Here is a 22,208-nt window from a genome sequence, read left to right as displayed (position 1 = left end):
AAGGCGGGCCATGTCAGGGCCATCCTGCAGCTTGCCATCGTAAAATGCAGAGCTAGGGTATGCACTGATTTCGGGATGCATACGATACTGGATATCAAGTAGATGCACGTCCCTAGGGTTATTGGCTTGCATTCTGACGAACAGACTCTGCTCATACTGGAACTTGGAAGCGACCTTCGAGAGAACTGTAGGCGGCAGCTGCTTCGGATCACCAACAAGAATACATTTGGAGCACCCATACTTCAAGGGAATAAGAGCGCTCAGTTCAATCGACTGTGCTGCTTCGTCGATAACGACCGTCTCAAACTCAATGCTCAAATTCTGGAACATCTCGTGTCCACTTCCGCTGAGAGTCGCACAAATGACGTGAGCGCCGTCGATGATTTCTTGCTGGATGCGTCTTCTATTCAAATCAGCATCACGTGCCGCCGAATGGTTTTTGTCTCTTGCGTTGTCGATTTCCTGACTCAGTTGGGTCTTTTTCTTCTTGTAAAGTTCACTTTCTCTTTCCAACTCTTCAGGCACGGGCAAGCCTTGGGCTCTGCATTGATCGATTTTGGCACGTGTCTCCTTGAAGGCCGTATCGGCAGCCTTGTGTTCCATGTAAATCTTCTGCAGGTCTCTTTCGCCCGGGTCTTTGTTACTTGTTTGGCTTAGTCTCCCGTTGACGAGCTCATCTAAAGTGACGTCCAGAACATTGGCATTTATGGCATCACTTCTTCCGAGACGAATGACGGACAATTTCTCCTGACGGCCATTTATAGTCTTCACGCCATCCTTGAATCTCATTACCAATTCGTCCACAGCAGCGTTACTGGGAGCGCAGACAAGCAACTTCTTCGAAGTTGTGGTCCTCCCACCAGGTCTGGCATTACTCGAAGCCAAAGGACGTGAGATTGCTACCCCTTGATTGCCAAGGGAACCACTCAGAAGAGCACCTACGAGAGCCACAATAGTCTTCGTCTTTCCAGAACCCGGGGGTCCTTGAATGAGTGTGAAAGCATCATTATCCAGAGCCGATTTGATTGCTTTGGCCTGGGCAGGATTGACGTTGTAGTTTTCAGCGATAGGCTTGAGACTCGCATCTGAATAATTGAGGATAGGTGACGGCTTCGCTTTGATAATCTCTTCGCACAGGTCATAGTATTGAAGAGCCTTGAGAGCACCGTATTCGCGCTCGAGTGGAGTCATGGAAGTGATCTTTGCACCCCAGATGGAAGTACCAGGGCCCAGGGAGTTGATGAAAGGATTGCCTGGATTGACCCGGTATGAAATCTCGACGGTACCCTTCTTCCTCTTGATTCCAGAAACTCTAGCGAGACAATGAGGCGCAGACGAATCCGCTGTTGGCGACCTGGCCTTGGAGAGCAGGACAATGTCTGCTTCTCCTATGCCGAAGTCTTTGGCCTCGAGAGCTGACACGGCGGTGTTCACTTCCACAAAGGAGTCCACGGACAATCTAGTGGCCACCTTGATCTCAAACGGCTTGAATGAATCTTCTTCCTTTGACGATTGGAATCCCTGCCAGGCTTCCAGTATGAGAAGGGGTTCGAAGGTTCTCTGGTACTCGATGGGGTCTCTAAAAGCGTTGGACACCAGGCTGTAATCCGTCCGTCCGGAGTTTGGAGGAAGATCACCATTAGCGAAGAAATCCCAACCGAGGATTGTGCGATGCAGCGAGGATAGATCAGGCGCCAGTCGTGCTCTCATGTCTTTAGCCGACCGAACTTGCTTGATCTTCTTCACAGGTCCTTGTTGTTTCAAGGACATCCGCTTGCTCTCCTCATAAGCTTTGACGGCGTCGGGCTTCGAGCGTGACTTGGCGCCGAACAGTTCCTTGTCAAGCTCATCTTCGCTTTCAGACTCAGACTCAGATCCCGAGGAAACCATCATACTATCAGCGGGAACATTGTGATCTTTGCCTTTGACACCAAGTCCCAGCAAGCCGGAGCCCTGTTCAGCGGTCTGCTCGGCAACACCGATTGCTGGCTGACTCCTCTTGAGCCGTGCCAGCTCCGCCATGTCACGTCTCTTCTTTGCCTCCCGCTCTCTTTCACGCTTCTCGCGGAAAGCTTGAATGGACACGTTTGGTTTAAGGGGAGCTGGGGCTAGCTTAGGAATAGCAGGCAGTGCCTTCGCCGCCCTTTCTGCCTTCTTCTTGGCTTCGTTGGCAAGCCTCTCTTTGTTTAATTCAACAGATCGCGACATCTGTAATAGGACATCGTCGGAAATGCTATCATCAAATTCATCAGCGGATTTCGGGGGGCTAGGAGTTGCCGTTGGATCAACTGGTTTGGCGAAGGAGGTGATCATGCTCTGCTTCTTGAGGCTGGCTGTTGATGCGGTGACAATGGGTTTCTTGTAATAAGCTTCTAGAGCCTGTACAAGCTCCGCTTTCTCCCGCAAGGTCAAGATTGTCTTAACGGTATAGTTCACCGCGACGCCCTCAATGAAACTCAATGCGTCCTGCTTAACAGTGGTGACGCTGAGCTCCCCTAAACGTCGCAAAATCTTCGACACAAGCCCCACTAAGGTTGTCGCCAAGTACTCATCTTTCAAGCGGAGCCATTTGACCATCGCGCTCATGGTTGTAGTTGCGGCCTTGAGGAAATTCTCTCGCGCGGAACTTTCTGAACTCGGGTCTGCATCGACTACAGCGCTGAGGAAGACACCATATTGTCCGAAAAGAAGATCGGCAAACTGAATGCTGTCGCGGCAGAATTCCAGCATGACGGCCTTGTCATTACCTCGGAGGTGCCATTGTTCCGTGCAGTCAAAGATCGTAGTCAAAGCTTGCCATAGATACTCCCAGAGCTTCTGGAGAGAAAGTATCTCCCGCCGATCGGCCAATTTGCGGGTTCTGAGCATACCAGTTTGACTATCGCACAGGATGTCGATAATATCTGTACCCGTATGCAACATTCTTGGTGCGGAGGCAAACGTCTTCATATTCGAGATACGTCGAAAAGACCAGCTCAACCCATACATAGTTGTCGTAAAAAACGACTCCAGCAGGTGTGAAATTGCATCTCTTCGAGCGGACTGACCACTGACGTTCTTGATCAGATCCACGGCAGCCTGGTATGTGTCCAGATCAGCTGCAAATAAGGCGGAGATTAAGGCACTGCTAGTATCCTGGCTCTTGAATAGCTCATTCAGATGTTCAGGTTTGAAGTCTGCAAGGCGCTCAATGATTTGACAAGAGAGATTGGTTAAGTGGCCGTATATCACATTGAAGTGAGTTTTCTCCGGGCTTGACTCTCCTTTCGTAGGAAACTTCTCAAGGCCAACCAGAGGTAATATACCAAGCAAAGCAGAGGTTGAGAGAGCTAAGTTATCTTCGTGGAGATGCCTAACCACCGCATCCCAGATCGCAGCAGAGTATGTACTAACTCCATGTTGGAGGGTGTTCTGGTGCAGAATCACTTCATAGTCACTCTTGAGGGACTGGCACTCCAGGGCAAGCGTATTACGGATAACGTCCATACACAAGGATGAGATTTCTCGCTGACGTCCCTGCTCGACCGCAAACTGAGGTGGTCGCAGTATCCTCTCGATATTTGCGCTTACAACACCTAGCGTTTCGGACAGTACGATGCGAGCCACGGAGCCTCTTGAGGACTCATGGTCGGTGAAACTGCGAAGGGTATGGAGTAGAATGACAAGACCCGTGTGGAAGCAGTGATACCTGGCCAGATTGGGGAACCGTGAGTCCTGCAGTCGGTCGAGAAGTTGGTAGACAAGGGATCTGCAGGCTGAGGGTTGATGCGCTCCTTTGAGAGACGACATGAATGGACTAATCCATGATAACATGTCTTTCATTGCAGACTTTTCGAACGGCTCACCCTCCGTAGCCTGCATCAGGAACGCATCCAACTGAGGGTTGTAGAACACGAGTTCAATGAGAGCTTGAGGTGAAATTGTCTGCATAGCATCCCAGAAATCATTCGGTGCCTTTTCCAAGAAGATTTGTATCGTGTTGAGTAAGAAGCGTAAGCCTGGTGAAGGTATACCAAGGTGGTCCACAGAGAGACGGCAGGGATCGATTTCGAGTGCGCGGAGATGATGGGTAATCTGATCCTTATCCAGCCTTTTCACTACAAGCTGCATGCCACGCCACAGCCGCTGGATGACTGCTACTTGAGCTGGCTGTTGCGATGCGGTTTTAAGTGCATCAACAAGACCTTCCTTGATCGCCCAGTCAAATTCCTCGGCGGTCGGGGGGCGTGAGTATCGCATCCAAGAGTGAATGGCCCAGAAGCTGCGATTCTGGTTTGGCTCGAAAAGAAAACGGGTGACAGCAGGGATGTAATCGGACACCTTCAAACTGCGCTTTGTTTGGATCAGCCGGAATGGCTCATCGAAATACTCTTGCAAGAGACTATCACTGCGCAACATGGCATCACAGCTCAGAGTCTCGAAGATTGAAAGCAAGGATGCTCGGTCCAATACGTGAAGCCCGATCTCCTGGGGAGGAACCTCTTTGAGTTGCGCCGTAGCAGTAGCCAAGTTCTTCGTGATCCGCTTGACGTCCCACTCGTCAAGCATGCGGGCAAACTTCTCGATATCCTCATCGTCGTAGTTTTCTTTTAGCTGCTCCATCAGCCAGATCTTCCCTGTATAATATTGCTTGATGCAGAAGTCGCATTTCTCCAGTGAATCGTCTAGTTTCCGCCAGATCCAAGACTGTACTTCTTCCACACCTTCCTGGTTATAGGCCAGGATACGCATGCAGGACAGAAACTTCTCTTTGCGAATGTTGGCCTCTGTGACTATTTCTTGAACCGTTTTCCCCGACTCGTCTACTTGACTGGGATCGTCGTACCGTCCGTGGTCGTCATCGTGCTGTCTGGGACACAGGATATGGATGGCATCGGGAAGAGACTGTAGCTCTCTGTAGACAAACAACTGGATCAGTGAACCGCCAGTGAAAGGTAAATGTTGGTGTGATGATGTAAATACGAACCCGATAACATCCATGACCTCCATGGCGAGAGTGATTCAAAGAAACACCAGGAGATGAATGCTTGGGAAGGCCCTCTCTAGAGCGTATGAGAAAACGAGAAATCAGACCACAATGACCTTGTGTATGAGCATGGCTACTGTGCGGCGAAGGGAGGATAGCTAGTGATTGCGAAGGCGGGCGTGGTGGGAGAGAATCAAGTTTCGTAAGTCGAGGACATCTGGTGAGGTGATGAAGAAGTGAGAAATAGTCTGACTTCCCCAGTCCGATGCGAGGTATCACCTCCTGCTGGGTTTCAAGCAGCAGCAGATTTGCTCGGAAATTGATCGGTTTAACGTGACGGGATTGAAAGTGATGCCCTCGATACTAGGTAGGTACAAACGTAGTGAATCATTGGATCGGTGCAGTCCCTTCCGTGTGAATGATTGGCTTGAGGGAAAGGCGGTGACCCCTGCTCTGCCGATAATCCACTTAACGCGCGAAGACGCGCTTCCCCAACTTGGCGGCGGGCACTACGGCACGTAACCTTGTGGGAACTGCGGTGGAATATACGGAGTGTAGACCTCCACGGGATTGTGTTTGACTGCAGATTGAACATTAAATGTACTATTGTGTAAATTATGGAGGTCGTAGGGATTAAGTTCATCGAGCTTAATTTAGAAATCAACGGAACCAGTGGCCCATCTTCACATGATGTTCATTTCCACGTGCCGACTCCAGGGTACGTATTACCATCCAATGGTCCAAGTGCATGAAAATGTTTCAAGTAAGATGGAGGAGAAAGGAAAGAGAGGGTTGTGCTAGACTGAGCGCGTATGCAATGAGACGCTTTTGTACAGAGGAAGTAGGTAGATTGAGGTAAAGGACATTAAAGAGGAAAGCAGGCCAACGCGCCATGACTCCCAGGTCAGGTGCAAATGAAAAAATCTTGGAGGAGAATAGAATCACTGCTGGAATGAGGTCAACAGGATATAAGCGAACCAATTGCGCCGGATCGTTTAACCGTGGTACCAAACGCCTTCTATCGTGGAATATGGGGTAATCTACTCGTCAGACAACAAAAAAAGAGAACAGGTTGAATATATGGACAGGAAGGTCGACAAAGGCCCGTTGCAGGAGAGCGACTCCTAAAGTCGGACCCTTTGTATAAATAAGAAGCGAGGGTGAAGAAAAGTCGATATATGTACGGTGTAAAGCGTGTGGTATCAAATCGCATGCAATGGAGGATCATGAGGGCCTTTGAGAGGGCTATCGGGTTCTTGTACTCTGGGATATGAGGATTCCCGCGTCAACAATTCGGGTTGTTGGAAGTCTTGGTCCACCTCAAATGTAGGTGGAACTCTGTCAAATGAATGTCGTGTCCGCTCTGATGAATAATGAACATAGTCCGCAGGCTGTGGATGAGGTAGTCGGGTAGTGTCAAGGCTGGAGGCATAGGTCGTTCCACTACTGCCATTCTTGCTGTGTGACTTGTGGGTGCGAATAGTTGGAGGATAAGACGGGGAAAATATCTGCTGTTCATCTGAAAATGGATCGTGCTTCACAGTCGGCTGTATCGGCTTCACAAAATCCGAAGACGTCGAGGACTCGTCGCCAAGAGCTCGAGCTGCTGCCGCTTTTTCAGCTGCTCGGGGTGGGACATAAGCCTCATACTGGTCAAGGAATTTGAACTTTCCTTGAGACACCTGCTCGCGTATGATATCCACATCAAGTGGGAAGAAAACCTTCTGGAAAGACTTTACAGCGAAGCGAGGCAGGAGGCAAATCATGACAGTGAGTAATAGGACGACCCAAAATGACAGCGCGCTGTAAACTTCCAGACCGGCGTGGAAGAAAGTGGTTGAAGCCTCAAGTGAAGAGTAAATCCCAGTCCAGAGAAAGATAAGGAGGGAGCTTATGCCGTTGATCATGACCGTAAGCCAATCCCACCTGTAGGAGTTCATTAAGATGTAGCCGTTGCTCGCGAAAACAGCGCTGGTGCCAACCAGGACACCCATGCGCGTTCGATCGTTGATATTCAAGCCATTATGGTGCACGAATGTTGCGGGACTATATAGGAGGTATGGCATGAAAAAGCAAATGATAGACTGATACAAGCCATCGGCCATATATAGCCTGGGTTTTGTCAGTGCCAGCAGCAGAGGGAGAACTATAGGGCCGCATACCAGAACTTGAGCTGCGACCACTCTTTTCGCTCAATACCTCTCATATATAGTTGAGGCACGGCTAATGACACCTTGTCATCGACATCCTGATCGAAAATGCCCATCAGAATCACGGGAAGTGAAGTGAAGGCGACGTTGACCAGAACAATGTAAGTGTAGTCGAAAAGGTACGAGCCGTCATAATCATTGTAAATCGAGTACCAAAAGAGCGCTAGTGTCCAGACCAAATTCTAAAAGGTAAAATTGTCAGTGTATATAGACGATGAAGCTGGTCATGCGTCGCACCTTATAGAAGAAATTTGCGATTGTCTCCGCCATACGGCGATATGAGTATCTGCCATGAACGAGGACAAGACGTTGCAAAAATCGAAATTGCCCGATGGCATAGTCAGACGACATAGCAGCTTGCCGACCTTCTTCACCAATAATTCCGACGCCGACGTCTGCCTCCTGGATCATGGCTACATCGTTGGCACCGTCTCCAATTGAAAGGGCCATGATATCCAGGCCATTTTTGACCATGCGTACAACTGCTGCCTTCTGAGCAGGACTCACCCGACAGCAAAGAACGGACTTGCACTGTTTGCACAGCAAAAGGAAACGTTGCTTCAGTTCTTCATCGAGCATTAATTTGAGAGTTTCGCCGTCAATGACAACGGCATGCGTGGGGGCGGGCGGCCTGTGATCGCCTCGCGCAGCAATCAATTCTTCGTCCGACCCAGTCATCCCGAAGCGTTCCAGTTGTTTGTCAAGCTCTTGCGAAGCCCGCTGCGGTTGGTCACTGGGAATGTTAAAGACGATAAGCTCCATATCATTGTCCAAGAGGTTGCATGAGAAGCCAATGTTGATGGCTGTCTCAACTTTATCACCAGTCAAGACCCACAGCTTGATTCCGGCTTCAGCAAGCAGAGAAATCGTGTCTGGAACACCATCCTGAAGTCTGTCCTCAATTGCTGTACCGCCAATAAGCATGAGGTCTTGCTCGATATTGCTTGCAACTTCTTCGAGCTTTTCCTCGCGATCAGTAAGCGCGGCAGCGGCAAGATCATGTTCTTTGCTCCAAGCCAAATATTCCTCTTCGCTGAGCTCACGATCCGCCACACATAAAGTACGCAGACCTTCGCTAGCAAACATCTCAAGGTGCTTTGCAGTTTGTTTCCGCAGCTCCTGTTGCTTGCCTGGCGCTAAGCGCGAATAGATAATGCTATCCGCACCTTTGCAGAAGAGCCGTATACTACTATCGGGCATTCGAATGATCGCACTCATACGTTTCCTCGTGGAATTGAATTCCAGGGTATTTAGAACAGTATATGTCCTTTCCTCGCCCAAAACGTTCACGATTAGGTCATCATTTGACCTTCCAAGCACAGTAAAGCCACAGTCTCTCGCCGTACCTACCAAGGCAGCCTCATCAGGGGACTGTGCTTGGAACTCGATTTGAGGAGGATCTCCAGGAGTTTGCTCGGTGATAACCGTGTGGCATACTGCAAGAGTGAGCATAAAATGTTCTGTTGCTTTCCTCTGGGCTTCGCCAGAGTGACCATCCAGATCTGCAACAAAGTCTGGCGAGATGAATGTCAAGCTTTCGTCGCGCATATATGGATTGTCGTACATTTTCCGAAGCATGCCCACCATCCGAACAGTGTCTGCGGCCAGCTTCTTTCGCGCATTGGCGGCCATTGCATCGGCATCGCCCCCTTCTCGCCGGACAATACCCACTTGAGCTTCTGTGAAAGCTTCGCCGTAAGAAACACCATTGATAGTGCATTTCTTGAAATCCATAACATTTTGGGTCAATGTGCCCGTCTTGTCGGAGAAAATGTACTCAATCTGCCCAACATCATCTGAAATGTTCCAGGATTTCGGGATGCACGAAATCCCCAGTTTATCATAGTACATGAAGACGTCGCTATGAATGAAAACTGCTTGAATGGTGCGGACGATTTCCAGTGAGATGTAGAGCGAGATCGGAACGAGGTTCTGGAATAGAATCAAGGCGACCCAGAAAGTAATAAAGCCAGTAACGGCAGGGGTGCTTCCGTACGATCCAAAATCGAAATAATCTAGAGACCTGTGAGATGAGCCCCAAGCAGCTCCGTTGGCGATTCCACAAATAAGGCACATGACGAACAAGATAACAAAGTTATAGATAACATTCCAATTGAGATCTTTGGCGAGTCTGGGTCGTTTAGAAGGGGTGACACCCGAGTTTAGCATAACCTTTGTCTCCTCGCCAGTGAAGAGAACAACACCAAGAGCCCACTCAGTGTTACGGAGAGAGCAACCACGCAAAAGCAGATTGTTAATCGTCACAGGCTCCACCATCTCCCGTCGAGGCGCATCGGGATAGTCGGGGTCACGTTGATCCCAACGCAAAGCTCCGTTGTAGGCATAGAGATTGGGGTGTGGAGCCTCGCTATCGATCACGAATTCTGCCTTCTCGCAATCTCGAGCATGTCTGACTTGGCGGCCACAGTGCAGGGCCTGTCGGACTTTGAGGTTGGTCTCTCCGTCTAAACTTTTGGTTTCCACGTAGCAAGCGCCATCCGGGTCGGATGTCGATAGCAAGATGATATCAGCGGGAACCTGATCTCCGTTATATAATCGAACATAGTCTCCGACTTGAATGTTCTTCCAAAAATCGCGCTTGAATCTTGCTTTCCCTAAGGTTTGCTTCGACATATCGACTATGCTTCCAACTTTCCTTGGAGGAGTCGCAGAAGCGTCCCGTTCCACGGCCTGGAATCCGGCAGCTTTGTCCGGCATCGATCGATAGTCGACATCTGCAGCCGGAAGAGGCCAGTCTGGTCGGGCATCGGGGGTAAAGTTCTGAACGGAGGTCATTTGGATAGCGTCTTCTTCGCGTTGAGAAGCGAATGAAGCACGCGGAGATATCGTGGACATAAACGTTGCGCGCCGGTTATCCTTTGCCGGTTGAGGGGTACTCTTCTGCTGAAATAGTGCCTTCGTGGCCCTGTACGTGGTGACGGTAGCTCTGGTGCAAGCCTTCTTGAATCGGCGCCACATGGAGATTTGATCTTCAGTCGAGTTCACGTTGGTCCAGTCTATCAGACGGTATACAGGTGAGTTGTTCAGCTCATTGTCGAGGATGGTACGGCGAAAATCTTCAATAGCATCTTTGAGCGACGTGAGCACGACAATAACGATCAAGGGAACAGTGTTCACCGCTGGAGAAGCGACGCCAAAAATGGAGAAGAACTAATTAGGTGTAAGTGAGGATTGCTTTTATCTCTGGGGTAGGAGAGGTATAGGGACATACACCAAGAATAATGATGAAGAGAAAGTAAATATTGGCAATGTTTTGGAACTGGAACCAAAGATTTTTGGGTACAAACGATAAAGGCGTATACTTGGCTGTGCGAATCTTGTTCCTCGGGTATTCCATCTTTGGGCGTCCATCTTCATCTCTCTCGTTCTCGGGGATGGGTATGTTGAAGTAGATCGTTCTATTACTGGGAGCGGTCGAATTCACCGGGCTCTGAGGTAGTGGAGGAGGCGGATCAACTGCAGCCGGTTGCTGCTTCTCTTCTTCGACATTTGGGCGCTTGTGCAGCCGATCTATTATCGAGACCCGTTTCCGCGCTCCTCCTGAGCCGGCAACTCGTTGTGTTGCCCATCGTTGGCGCTTTGTTGGTTTGGAGACATTACTGTTGGTCTCTCGAGCCTCGTTGTCAGGCTCAACGCTATCTGTGCCTAAATCGACAGAAGCCATTTAGGCTACTTGCGACCCTGTCGTGGGCATAAAAGAGGCACCGTGTTGTTCGGAACGACGAAGGGAGGGCATCCGCATCAACGAGCTGGACCCTGGCAGCGCAGCCCGCTCGCGAGTTGATTTGTTTATACCGGAGTCGGAGTCAGATCGAAAGGGTAAGGTGTCAGGACGGGGTCGACTCGAGGCAATATATTGCGGTTGGTAGCGACAGGGAACGAATAGGATGGGCGCTTGAGTGCGACACGGCGATGCGAGAAGGTAAGGAGTGTCAATAACACCAAAGTGAGACTCACAAAACACAGGGCAATGGCAGACAGGAAGGCGAAACGAGCGGAGAGGGGGAAGGAAGACGAAGATCACCCACGATGGGCCATGTATGTGCCATGAACGAATGAATAAAACGATACAGGAAAAGGAATAGAGAAACAATAAAAACCACAAGCAGACTAAGAGAATCAGCCTTTGCGGAAGAAAGGATCAAGAGGAGGAGGCTTAAGGACAGCGTTCCGGACAGCGTTCGGTCTCGCTCTCTTCCTCTCTCTCTCTCATGGAACACCCAGCAGCCGACGGGACCTTTTTTTGGGGGGGAGGAATTGGGGGGGGCGGCGGCGGCGAGTCGGAACTCGAAAGGTACGGTATCAAAATACTAGGGTGGAACGCGGATGCGGTACCAAGCTGTCAAAATTTGGTCATCTCAATACACTGCACCGTATTTATTGATTTCAGGGAATGCCAGAGGTTTCGCAAACACTTGTTCTACACTGCATACACTAAAAAGCAGGTGACTAGGTACATACAGTGCTTGCAACTGGAAAGTGCTTGTTAGGCCTAGTACAAGGAGTAGTTAGATCTGGCAGTGATGATACGCTTCTGCGCTCCTGCCCCCTACAGAGACGGACAGATCCAGGAATTGATACGAGTACAGCACACCGATCGACTTCTCAAAACATACACTAGCGACAACTTGATCGGTTGTCATCACCAAACTCAGCAGAGACGGTCTTCGAGAATTTCAGTGAGTACTAGGAGCTTGGGAGCTTGCTGCTTGCTGATCCCCAGATTCCATCGGCTGATGATAATGCACATCCTGCCTAACCTGGCTCAACCTACTATCTGCTATAGGGAAGGAGGTTCCAACCGCCCGGCAACAATTACGACCCAGCCTCGCTTTAGACCGTGGGCGCTTCACGCTATTATACGCGGACCTGCGACGGTCTGTCTGCTGGCAAATGCTCAATATGTCAATCACTATTGCTTCGTGCCTTTAATTCCGACCTACGTCGTCGTTGCGATTCCAGAAATCTTACGGTCTTCCAATGCACCACCGACTAGGTTATCGGGCCAATGGCGCTGAAATGGCTTTTATCGGGACCACCCTCCCTGGGGTCCATGCACTGCGGCAGCCATGCTACCATGCATACCATCAGGACAGGCGAATTGCGCATCATACCGGTAGATGGATCGCTGGGGAATGTGAAGGTCGACGAGTCTCCCGGACAATCATGCTTAAGCATTTCTGGAAGATATGCTTGCTTGCTTATTCGCACCCATTCTAGCAGGGCGAATGGATGTATCTGTTACCTTATCAATACTCCCGGATTACCGAGCTTTCTGGAAGGCCCAGGGACGACTGGCCGCCTGGGCTTAGTCGAAGCGAGCCTGAAACAGCCTAAGGTCGTCCGGGACGGCACATGCTGATGCCAGCCCATGGATATGCTCCACCTCAACGGAGCGCGGAGAGGTACCACATCTTAATTCCGTAGATTGACTGACCAGCTAGATAGCCCGACGGACAACAATCAGCTCACTGGTGGATTATGCGGTTGTCAATCGTTACATTCAATTTTCATTAATTCCGTATGCGCACAGCCTAAGTTGTCAACCCTTCTGATTATGTAAATTCGGCTACCGGATACCATTGCTATCCGCTTGTACTTTCGGCTCTCCTAGCAATCATTATCCTCTACTCCCCCCCTTTTTTGCCTTCCTCTCTATATTTTGTTGGTCTGTCTTGGCTTCTGGGCAAGGCCAATGAGGAACAAACCTCCCACCCGATACAGTTTGGTTACTTTGGTATGGTTCCATGACTATTGCGCATGGATTATCTGGTCTCTTGTGAACCTGCATTGGAAGTGTGTTCCTTCATTGGGGGGCTAGTTCGGAGTCGATCATCCAGCATTGTACCCGGTCGAAAGTGTTTCAGTCAGACATCAGTTTCATGCCAGAGTGTTGACGCGCAAGTGAACCGACTTGAGCTTCTGCACTGCATTGGTTCCCTCTAAACAACTTAAAATAGCTTCACATTTCACACACATACACAAACAAGTCTTGTTAATCTCGCCTGTGCTCTTGCCGTCATTGCTATTCGTTCCGGCCCGAGGGGGCTGGGTAAGAATTGGCCACCATAGCCTCGTCTGACTCCAGTACTGTTAACACTCTCACCTACTTTATGGAGGATAGGCATATCCTTTCTCGAAACAATCGTGCATTTTCAGTGTTTATCCTATTCGCACATGTTCACTTTGAGAATCAAGTATTGATTCCATAAAACGGTAGCGCCAGGTCTGCCTCTTCCCGTCAGACAACCCCGAGAGGGTGCATTGCGTCTGAAGCGGAAGACGGACACTGAAATAGCCGTACTATGAGTACTTTGGAGTCTTGTACCTTGCGGGAAGGATGGAATATGACACCGACTGGATAGATCGGCCACGAACCCGTGTGGAGACCAAAGTTGTAGGCTACCAAGCACAGTGTGGTCGGCATGGCGTACTAACCCTGAGATCTGCACCGCTCCCAGCCCCTGGGCCACATCCGAGAGCGATCAGACAGGAAGGATTCTGAGCTAGGAATATGAAGTGTAAGGTTGAATTGCTCGTTTTCCCACCTTGGTTGAAGAGCAGACAGCGACTTTGGGCGAATCGACACCCATTGCTTCCTATTCTTTGGCCCCTTTCAAGCTGCATTCTGGCTGACCTGTTTTGGGGTCGAAAAGAACAGACGGACAAAGAAATCTGAGGCGACAGGGGATTTCCTGGTAAGCAATGGATGGTGATTAGTGAACGACAATTTGAAAGAAACCGTATTTTTGGAAGTCTGTATGATCATTCGGAGAGATTCTGGAAAAAATTGGCCGTAATAATATTTTGCCCCTGGGAAATTATGAATATCGGAAGGAATCCCTCCCCCACATCATTTATCTGGATATTGTGCCACTGGACGGAGTAGCCCCTACATAACGGTCACGGTGCATGGGGAAAAGCTGACGAATCTGAACGGAGACGGTCATAATATGAGATAGCAATCTGAGACGGGAACCAGCAAACGATGGGGCGGTGCCTGGAAGCAAATCCGGTTTTGGCGCTGATGCCTGTGTCCCATAACTAAAAATACAGCTTGAGAGGGATTTATTCTCTTTCTTGCGAATTGGGCCAATTGTGCTGTTTGGAGCACTGTACGAATTAACTACCATCTCCATCATATAACCATGCTTTCATAGTATTGTATCATGTGACTTCGCGAATGGGGAGACGCGCCCGACGTGTTCCGTAGAATGCGGAGATCTAAACTGAACAAAGCATGCAGGTCATTCTTCCATGACAGCGTCTCAGTGCCCCTCATCTGCCCAGTATGCGACGCATAAGCAGTTATTTCAAGCGTCCAGTGTTCGCTGCAACTAACGAAAGCAACCAAGACATTCGCCAGGAGCCTCCAGCCCAGGAGCCTTCAGCCAAGCATCCTAGTCCGGCCCCTCCGCAATCTTCTCCTCTCACTGAAGTATCGTCGTCTTTCTCAAAAGATGGATCTTCGACCCCAGAAAGGCCAGCGCATGAACCACTTGCTTCGCTGACACCATCTATCCATGACACATTCAAGAATGAGACAGAAAGTGATAGCTCCTCGTCACCTGCAAGTCTGGTACCAGGATCGAGCTTTAACTTCTCGCAGCGTGTTGTCCAGCACGGCAAAGAGGTCGTGATGGGTTCTGATGGAGAGGACACTGACTCCATAGGCTCACTAGAGTCTCCCGCAGACCTTTTTATGAGATTCGCTAAACCGACCCATTCTACATCTTCAGAGCCTTCACGTCCTGGCCGTACAGTTTCGGCAAAGACCGACTCACTCGCCCGGCTGGAAAAGCCTGCCCCATCGTACAAGAATAATCTTGACTCCCTCGTCACTGCCGCGGTTGATGATCAGGAGACTGAGGCTGGTATCGCTAAGCTAAGGGCGTCTTTCGACAGGGCGGCTAATGAATCCACCCGTCGGAGGGGACAGCTACATGAAGGGATTCTAACGTCAGCTCTGGGCGACAACGATGACGAGATGGACATGCAACGTCTGCTTCACGCTCTACGCAGAACAGATGCTTTTGATCCGACTAAGGCTTGGCACTTCTTTGATTTCAAGGACGAGTTGCCTCCTGTACTTGAATTTCCGGTAGAATGTATTAGTCCGAGATCGTATCTGACCTCGTTAACAGGTAAGTATTCCTTCAATTGACGACAACTAGCTCAAAGCTCATTCGTTTCAGCAAATCATTCGAGGGAGAGAGCTTTTCATTCTGGTATCGTTGATTTTGCTCTCTCCAGGTCATTCTTGCCGGACGAGGTGATCTCATGGATCTTCCACTCCAGTGAGTCCTTTCAGGCTTCTTGGCTCCTCGCACTGCTAATATCGGCCATCAGTACCGATAGAGCCACAGTACAGTATCAGACATGCGTACTGCAGGGCTATAAAGGTGACATGTGCTCTCGTAGCCTATATTTTTATGCTTTACTGACTAACTGTTTGATCCCAGAACACAAATGCTAAACATGTTAAGGCCCTCATACGGCCAGATGACTTTCGCATACTCTTCAAACGATTAGGAGCAATTCCGAATGCAATAGATATTCACGAACAGATCGTTCCAGATGCGGATCCCAAAGGTATGAAGCAAGCCTAGGAGTGCGACTTCCGGGATATTAAGCCATTGCAGATTACCTCCAATCTATCTCCCGGCACCAAGGCTTAGTGTTGTCTGTCCTGGATCTGATCTGCGGGGCAGCTGATTTGTAAGTCTCTCAAATCGTATGCTTTTCGACGAGTGCTAATCGATTCAAAGATTCGCAGACGACACCCGAGAATACCTGTTGAGCGTTTTATTCCGAATGACGCTCGATATGACTCTTACAAGCGTCGCCACTATCAGCTCGGAGATTGAGAAAGCGATAGTTACCGTCTTGGAGAGCTCTTCGGAGGAAACAGCGGAGGACTTGGTGAGTCTGAATTTCTAAACGATAATATGTCAATCCACTTACATTGTTAGATACATCGCGTTTGCACCACGACACTCAACACATTCAAAGACGCAACATTCCAAAGCCGCCTTCTCAAGCATATACTGCCGGAAGCTGACTGGATCGCTCTCATCCGATGTCGTCTAGCCGTGTGCTTCTTACTCGACAATCCAGCGCCTCTGTGCGAGCCACTAACCGAGCTGCTCAGCTTGACGCGAATCACCGACATCCTCAAGCGGGATATCTTTGACATCAGGAAGTACAAAGGCAAAGACAAACCCGAGTACGACTATGGAGAGCTTCTCGCCATCACCTCCCTTCTCAACATTGCTGTTGATTCAGGCCGGTACCAGGCAGAATTTGCGGACAGAGAAGCTGAAAAGGCATTCAACACGCAGGTGGATATGGTGGCCGACCGTCTCAAGAAGGTCTTCAGCTTGATCGAGGATTCCGGTGCCTCCCATCTAAAGCGCACACTGGCCAAAGAAGCCCTTGAGACCCTGCACTACCGTATCGTCTATAGCGTCAGGACAAGGCCGCGTCCGAAGAAGTCGATCTACGGAACCATTGAAGCCCGGGAGTATGACCGGGAAGCCTTCAAAGGGTTCTTGCCGAAGATCAAAGCTAGTGCAATCAAAGCTGGCGCTGGGACAGAGATACCAATCCGACAACACGAGGCCCCTCCCCGGTGAAGCGTACGGTACCCCTTCTATTTTCATGCATCTTCCGTGGCTATCGCAGTCATAGTTAGTGGAGTGGCGAATCTCCCCAGTGCATATAATCGCTGCAGCCCTCATGCAGCTCTCGACGGCATACTACCAGGTTATAAGGAGCCGTCCCAATGCGACCGGGGGTGAATTACAGGGCTCGGGCTCCACCGCGACCTGCTGACCTACTTGCACCTTGCAACCATCCTCCACGGCACGAAAGCGCGCTGCAGCAACGTGCAATGCAGCAGCCACGGGCCAACATCCTTACAGCATGCTCACAGACCTCGGGCCATTGCTTTTGAATCGGTACTGTGCAAACCTCGGACTGACTGTGAACATTATGGTTCTCTTTCAGCTCAATCGGCCTCCTGCCCGATTTCGTACTTTCTGCTCCAGTTGCGCACAAGTCAGCATTCGTGGTCGCATTTGAACCTCCTGCACAGGGTGGACTGCTCGGTCCCCTTGATCCCGTCTGTCGAGCACCAACGTCGAAGTATCCTAGCCCAGAGTCTGCCTCACATTGAGCGATAGCAGTAGTGGAGGAAACAGGAGGGCCATCGTAGGTCTATCATTATCCAAGCCCATGGAACGTTGCAATCTCCATAAATCCTTCAAGCGATGATCTATTGGTGGTAGTTCTGGTACTCGTAGTTCAGGCGGCCTCTGTATATATAAACTTTTACTATCCACAAACAAACCTCCCTTGGAATCCAATTCCAATTTCCGCTCTATCCACGTACACACGATATATCCCACACTCTACGCTTACAATTCGTAGGCACTCGGCACCGGCACCGAATCAGCACAAAACGGGGGGGCGGGGAAAGCTTAAAATCATCATTCGGCTCGAATTGGAACTCCAGACAGACACGGAGAATAGAAACACGGTAAGGGCCTGTATACAGAGCTAGAACGATCTTCAGTGGGGGGGAGAAGAAGAAACAACAGGTACAATAGATACATGGGGTTGGGTGGGGGAGGGGAGGCAGTACAGCAAGGTCAGATAATGTCTCTAAAGGGGGGCAAATTCAACCAAACGATCCCAGCCACCTCTAGTCATAGAACCTCCGGTTGGTGTTCTTGCCGAAGAGCGTCTCTCGAACGGCGGGGAGAGCATCAATCTCCAGCAGACGCAGTCGCTCCTCGAACGTGTTGCTGATTTCGATCTTGCCCTGACCGCCCACGATCACGACACCACCTGCACTGTTGGGTAATAACAACAATCATAAGACGTTAGTTTTTGAGGAGGACAATCACCAAGACAGGAAGAAACCAGAAAGAACAAAAAAAAGGTTGACTCACGATCCCTCCGGCAAAGTCTCCTCCTCGTCCAACTCCACGGTGACCTCCTTGCCGACCGTCTCGTGGAACTCCTTCTCGGCCTCCTCGATCGCCTTCTTGACAGTGTCAAAGTCCTGCTTGCGTGCCCTCACGCCGATCTTGTCCTCGTTCAACGCATATAGCCCCTCAAGGATCAGCCCCTTCAGCACGGTCTGGTACTTGTCGGCGTCCTTGGCCGCGATTCCGGAGATCTGCTCGCGGGCCTGCTGGAACAGCTCGTCGAGGAGCTCCTGACGGGCGGAGAGGACACGCAGGCGAGTGCGGTTGGCGAGGGTGGAGCGGGTGATCTGTTGGGACATGGCGGCTTGCTTGAACTTCTTCTCATACTGGGTGTCGATGGCGGCGGTCTCCTGGCGGACCAGCTTGGACTTCTCGATGGCGAACTCCTCGTCGGCCTTCAGTTGGATCTCGCGGGCCTTCTCCACCGCTTCCTGGCGGATGAAGGCCGTCATCTTGCGAAGCTCGCCCGCAACCTATTTGTAGAGGGTTGTGAGTTCGGGGCCTGACAGTCGCCTCCGTAGCGGGGAGGGGGGCAGTTGGGACTGAGCAATGGTTGCGTACCTGGTCATCGGAAAGAGCATGACTTTGCGACATGGTGACCGTGTGTTGATGAAGTAAGTCTCACAAGACAAAGGGAAAAGAAGGAAAAGCGAAAGACTGGTTATCGGTAGGTAGGTAGGTAGGTCGGTTGGTAGGTATGTTGAGGGCCGTTCGAGCTTCCCGATGCGGAGGAGTGTTTCTGGGTGGAGCACTAAGAAGAGACCAACGTCAGCCTGATTGTCACTCTGATACTCCCGGTCGGCACTGATAGTGATTGTACTGTACAACAACGACAACAACAACAACAGACCACTTGCATGAAGGGGGTCAGGAGGAGCCACCACGCAGAAGGAGGAAACTCACCTGAACGTAGAGGTACGGAATGTAAAATGTAGTTAAGCGACCTGAAGAAGGAGGGGCAGGGAAGGGAGAAAAGACAAGAGGGAGAGAGCAAGCAGCAAGCGTCGCACTTGGCGGGATCTGCTGATCGGATCGCAGCTTGGCGGCTACTCTTCAATGTCTCTCTCCCTCCGCCCCAAATTGCCCCCCTCGACTAAACTTAACTTACCCTTCCCCTTCTTCCTCTTCCATACTTGACACGATAACCCTTCGCTCCTTGCTCTTCGCCTAAGTATACCACCTAAGGTTCTCCTCTGTCCTTACCATCGCCTCCGTCAGACAATGGAGTCTGGACTGCTAGCCTGTCCTTCCCCAGTCTGATGTGTGCCTGGTCTCTCGTTCCCCGCTCAGCAGCCAATGCATGAGGACAACCTTCGCAATGGGCAATCTCGGTGACCTGTCACCTCAGGGGAGCGTCGCGGTCAGTTATTGGTTCGATTTCCACGGTTGACTATCGAGGAGCTAACTTCCTTTCCTCCTGCTAGGTTGGAGTCGTCGTCGGGTTGATCTCGACCAGTCTTCAAGCTATCGGACTGACCCTCCAACGCAAGTCGCATATCCTCGAGGACGAGAAACACCCTTACGATTTACGTCGACCGCCTTACAAACGTCGAAGATGGCAGGTGCGCAGCGCATGTTTCTCTTCCAGTGCCTCGCAATGGTCTAACCGCGCGATTCTCTTTCTAGCTGGGTATGCTCATGTTCGTCGTTGCGAACATTGTTGGCAGTACTATACAAATCACAACCCTTCCGCTCCCGGTACTTTCAACACTCCAAGCAGTCAGTCTCTAGCCCTGCGACGACAATTACAGAGCTTCACTAACTCCCGCGCTTTAGTCCGGTCTCGTCTTCAACACCGTCTTTGCTACTCTGATCCTCGGTGAAGCGTTTACAAGATACTCTCTGGTGGGCACACTTTTGGTCTGCATTGGTGCATTGCTCATCGCAATATTCGGTGCCCTGGGAGAGCCGGCGCATAGTCTTGATCAACTCCTGGAGCTTTTGCAGCGTCGAAACTTCGTACTCTGGATGGGAGGCACAGCTCTGATGGTGCTGGCTATCTACGCAGGGTCCAGACTGCTCGATTTCCTTACGTCACCGCCGCGGTCCAAGCATACGGGATCGCGCGGTTCTTACAGGGCACTGCAAATGTCCCCGGGGCGTGTTCGCCTCATACGCGGGCTTTCTTTTGGCATGATCAGCGGAATACTATCCGCGCACACTCTTTTGCTTGCGAAATCGGCTGTCGAGCTGTTGGTTCGGACTGTCGTGGATCGCGTCAATCAATTCAACCGCTGGCAATCATGGGTCATTCTGCTTGCAATGATAGCGCTGGCTCTGTCCCAGCTCTTCTACCTCCATCGAGGGTTGAAACTGTGCAGTACCAGCATTCTGTATCCGTTTGTCTTCTGCATCTATAACATTATTGCTATCATAGATGGTTTGGTCTATTTCCAACAAATGTCCCAGCTGGGAGGCTTCCACGCGGGACTTATCGCGCTGGGGACGATTGTTCTCCTGAGCGGAGTGCTCTGTCTGTCCTGGCGCTTAGAGGATATCGACAGTCACGCCGCTGTGGCCGTGTCCGGGCCCACGCAAACCGGTTTGGGTCCAGGGTTGGCCGTCCTTGAGGAACTTCCGACATCACCGATTGGCCTGGGACTCGACGGCGAGGAGGGATCGGAGCGGGAGCCACTGTTGCAAACAGCTCACCTTCCTCGCCGCACCCCGCACCAACGGGCACCCAGTCTACCTCTGTTACACGCGCCGTTGAGCCATCGGGACTCGACGACGTCGACAGCGGACGTGGATCCTGCTTCCATCTGGGCCGAACTTGATGATTCGGACAACGAATACGCGGCGTTCGCCTTGCGGTCGGGTCAGCGCAAACGCGCCTCGGCTGGGCCCTTCCCAGCACGACCGCGCAGCCGAAGTGGCGCAACGACCCTGCGAGATAGTCTTCTCCGAGGCCCACGCCGCTCCACCACCAACCCTGTGGGTCAATCACCTGCCTGGAATCAGCGCCGCAACCCGTACTCTCTCTTCGACCGTAAACAACGGCGAACATCGGCTCCCGCCTCGGAAAACCGCCAGCTCCTTCTTCACCGGCAGGGGACCGCCAATGGCCCGGGTGCCCGGGTCACAGGTTACGGCACGCAAGACGAACGAAGCGACAGCCTCGTTGCCTCCCACCACCGTCGCCAGGGATCCTTGCACCTCTCACCCGGTGCAGATAGGGGTGAGGGGGGCGCGCTCCTCGCTGGTCCGAGGAGAGCTCTCCGCCAGGCGTGGGGAAGCGTACGGACCCTCACTCGCTGGACGTCGTCAAATCGGGGGCGCCAACCGTCCGACCATGATCCAGACCTCGAGGCTCATTAGGATGGCCCCTTCGAGCAGCAATAGTCATTCTTTCTCTTCTGATTCTGCTTCGACCTCTTCCTTCCTTCTTCCTACCTTCCTTTCCCATAGACCTTTCTACTGGACAGCCAGCAGCACCATATATGTCTCAAACAGTAGACCCCACCCGAGCCTCTCTATCACTTAATGTACAACAACAAATCCATACATTCCATATAACCTATTATACCAAAGTATAAGCAAGTACACAATTCTAACCACAGTCAAAGCCAAAGCAAAACGAACGCTATACCTTCTCCTCCCCTAAATCTAACCCTGCATGATAGACAACCCCGAAAAGACCGGGCCAGACAGAGGACATGCCCGTAGGCAGAATCCCTATCAATCGACCAAAGATCCAGTCTCACATCTAATTTTCCTAAACAAGCCTATAGTGACTCAAGCACTTTTACCAATGCTCGCAGTCATACCCACATGAAAACTCATACCATCAAACGAGTACCCAGCGACTCCCCCAAAGCAAGACCGTAGTGCAGCATTCCACCCAAGCGCTATTCGACCATACGACCATGTTGTAATCCTTTCTCCCCCTACTTTTACTGTTGTTGGCTAGTTGCCACGCCTAGGGTATGCCCGGCCCTGATATCATCAGGATCTGACATCATTGGAAGATCTGCCCGGTGCGGGAACTGGTACGAGTACAATGCTGACTGCTGTCTG

At 50.9% G+C, this 22,208-nt stretch overlaps 4 protein-coding genes across 4 annotated transcripts; 2 read left to right on the top strand and 2 right to left on the bottom strand.

Annotated features, from left to right (window-relative positions):
• Window positions 1-6,168: 6,168 nt before the first annotated feature.
• On the bottom strand, window positions 6,169-10,861 carry BO72DRAFT_498805 (phospholipid-translocating P-type ATPase; the record flags this gene model as incomplete). Its single annotated transcript, XM_040948795.1, has 4 exons — window positions 6,169-7,078; window positions 7,129-7,358; window positions 7,414-10,347; window positions 10,409-10,861. 4 exons carry the CDS (start codon window positions 10,859-10,861, stop codon window positions 6,169-6,171), a joined length of 4,527 nt encoding a protein of 1,508 aa, XP_040798802.1.
• Window positions 10,862-14,488: 3,627 nt separating this feature from the next.
• Window positions 14,489-17,029, top strand: BO72DRAFT_515307 (uncharacterized protein; the record flags this gene model as incomplete). The annotated part of the gene is made up of 7 exons (XM_040949546.1): window positions 14,489-15,341; window positions 15,372-15,494; window positions 15,547-15,599; window positions 15,660-15,789; window positions 15,840-15,915; window positions 15,966-16,119; window positions 16,170-17,029. The coding sequence occupies 7 exons, from the start codon at window positions 14,489-14,491 to the stop codon at window positions 16,830-16,832; spliced, it is 2,052 nt and encodes a 683-aa protein (XP_040798801.1). The 3' UTR covers window positions 16,833-17,029.
• Window positions 17,030-17,548: 519 nt separating this feature from the next.
• BO72DRAFT_450463 (H(+)-transporting V1 sector ATPase subunit E) lies at window positions 17,549-19,131 on the bottom strand. Its single transcript, XM_040945261.1, has 3 exons — window positions 18,753-19,131; window positions 18,153-18,664; window positions 17,549-18,053 (listed from the first exon to the last, which is right to left on the bottom strand). Exons 1-3 carry the CDS (start codon window positions 18,783-18,785, stop codon window positions 17,903-17,905), a joined length of 696 nt encoding a protein of 231 aa, XP_040798800.1. The 5' UTR covers window positions 18,786-19,131; the 3' UTR covers window positions 17,549-17,902.
• Window positions 19,132-19,284: 153 nt separating this feature from the next.
• BO72DRAFT_450462 (DUF803 domain protein) lies at window positions 19,285-21,740 on the top strand. Its single transcript, XM_040945260.1, has 4 exons — window positions 19,285-19,551; window positions 19,616-19,753; window positions 19,818-19,910; window positions 19,968-21,740. Exons 1-4 carry the CDS (start codon window positions 19,510-19,512, stop codon window positions 21,507-21,509), a joined length of 1,815 nt encoding a protein of 604 aa, XP_040798799.1. The 5' UTR covers window positions 19,285-19,509; the 3' UTR covers window positions 21,510-21,740.
• Window positions 21,741-22,208: the final 468 nt, after the last annotated feature.

The sequence above is a fragment of the Aspergillus fijiensis genome (assembly GCF_003184825.1).
Source record: "Aspergillus fijiensis CBS 313.89 unplaced genomic scaffold BO72scaffold_45, whole genome shotgun sequence".
In the NCBI taxonomy this organism is placed as follows: domain Eukaryota; kingdom Fungi; phylum Ascomycota; class Eurotiomycetes; order Eurotiales; family Aspergillaceae; genus Aspergillus; species Aspergillus fijiensis.
Note: the sequence above shows the minus strand (reverse complement) of the source record. Positions and strands in the feature narration are given on the sequence as shown.

What these genes read in the sequence shown, in the direction of transcription:
- BO72DRAFT_450462 (XM_040945260.1), top strand. Translation starts at nt 19,510, where the DNA reads ATGGGCAATCTCGGTGACCTGTCACCTCAGGGGAGCGTCGCG. An exon ending in CACCTCAGGGGAGCGTCGCG is followed by an intron (nt 19,552 to 19,615) that starts GTCAGTTATTGG and finishes TCCTCCTGCTAG; the next exon opens with GTTGGAGTCGTCGTCGGGTT. An exon ending in TACTTTCAACACTCCAAGCA is followed by an intron (nt 19,911 to 19,967) that starts GTCAGTCTCTAG and finishes CCCGCGCTTTAG; the next exon opens with TCCGGTCTCGTCTTCAACAC.
- BO72DRAFT_450463 (XM_040945261.1), bottom strand. Translation starts at nt 18,785, where the DNA reads ATGTCGCAAAGTCATGCTCTTTCCGATGACCAG. An exon ending in ATGCTCTTTCCGATGACCAG is followed by an intron (nt 18,665 to 18,752) that starts GTACGCAACCAT and finishes CTCTACAAATAG; the next exon opens with GTTGCGGGCGAGCTTCGCAA. An exon ending in GAGACTTTGCCGGAGGGATC is followed by an intron (nt 18,054 to 18,152) that starts GTGAGTCAACCT and finishes ATTACCCAACAG; the next exon opens with TGCAGGTGGTGTCGTGATCG.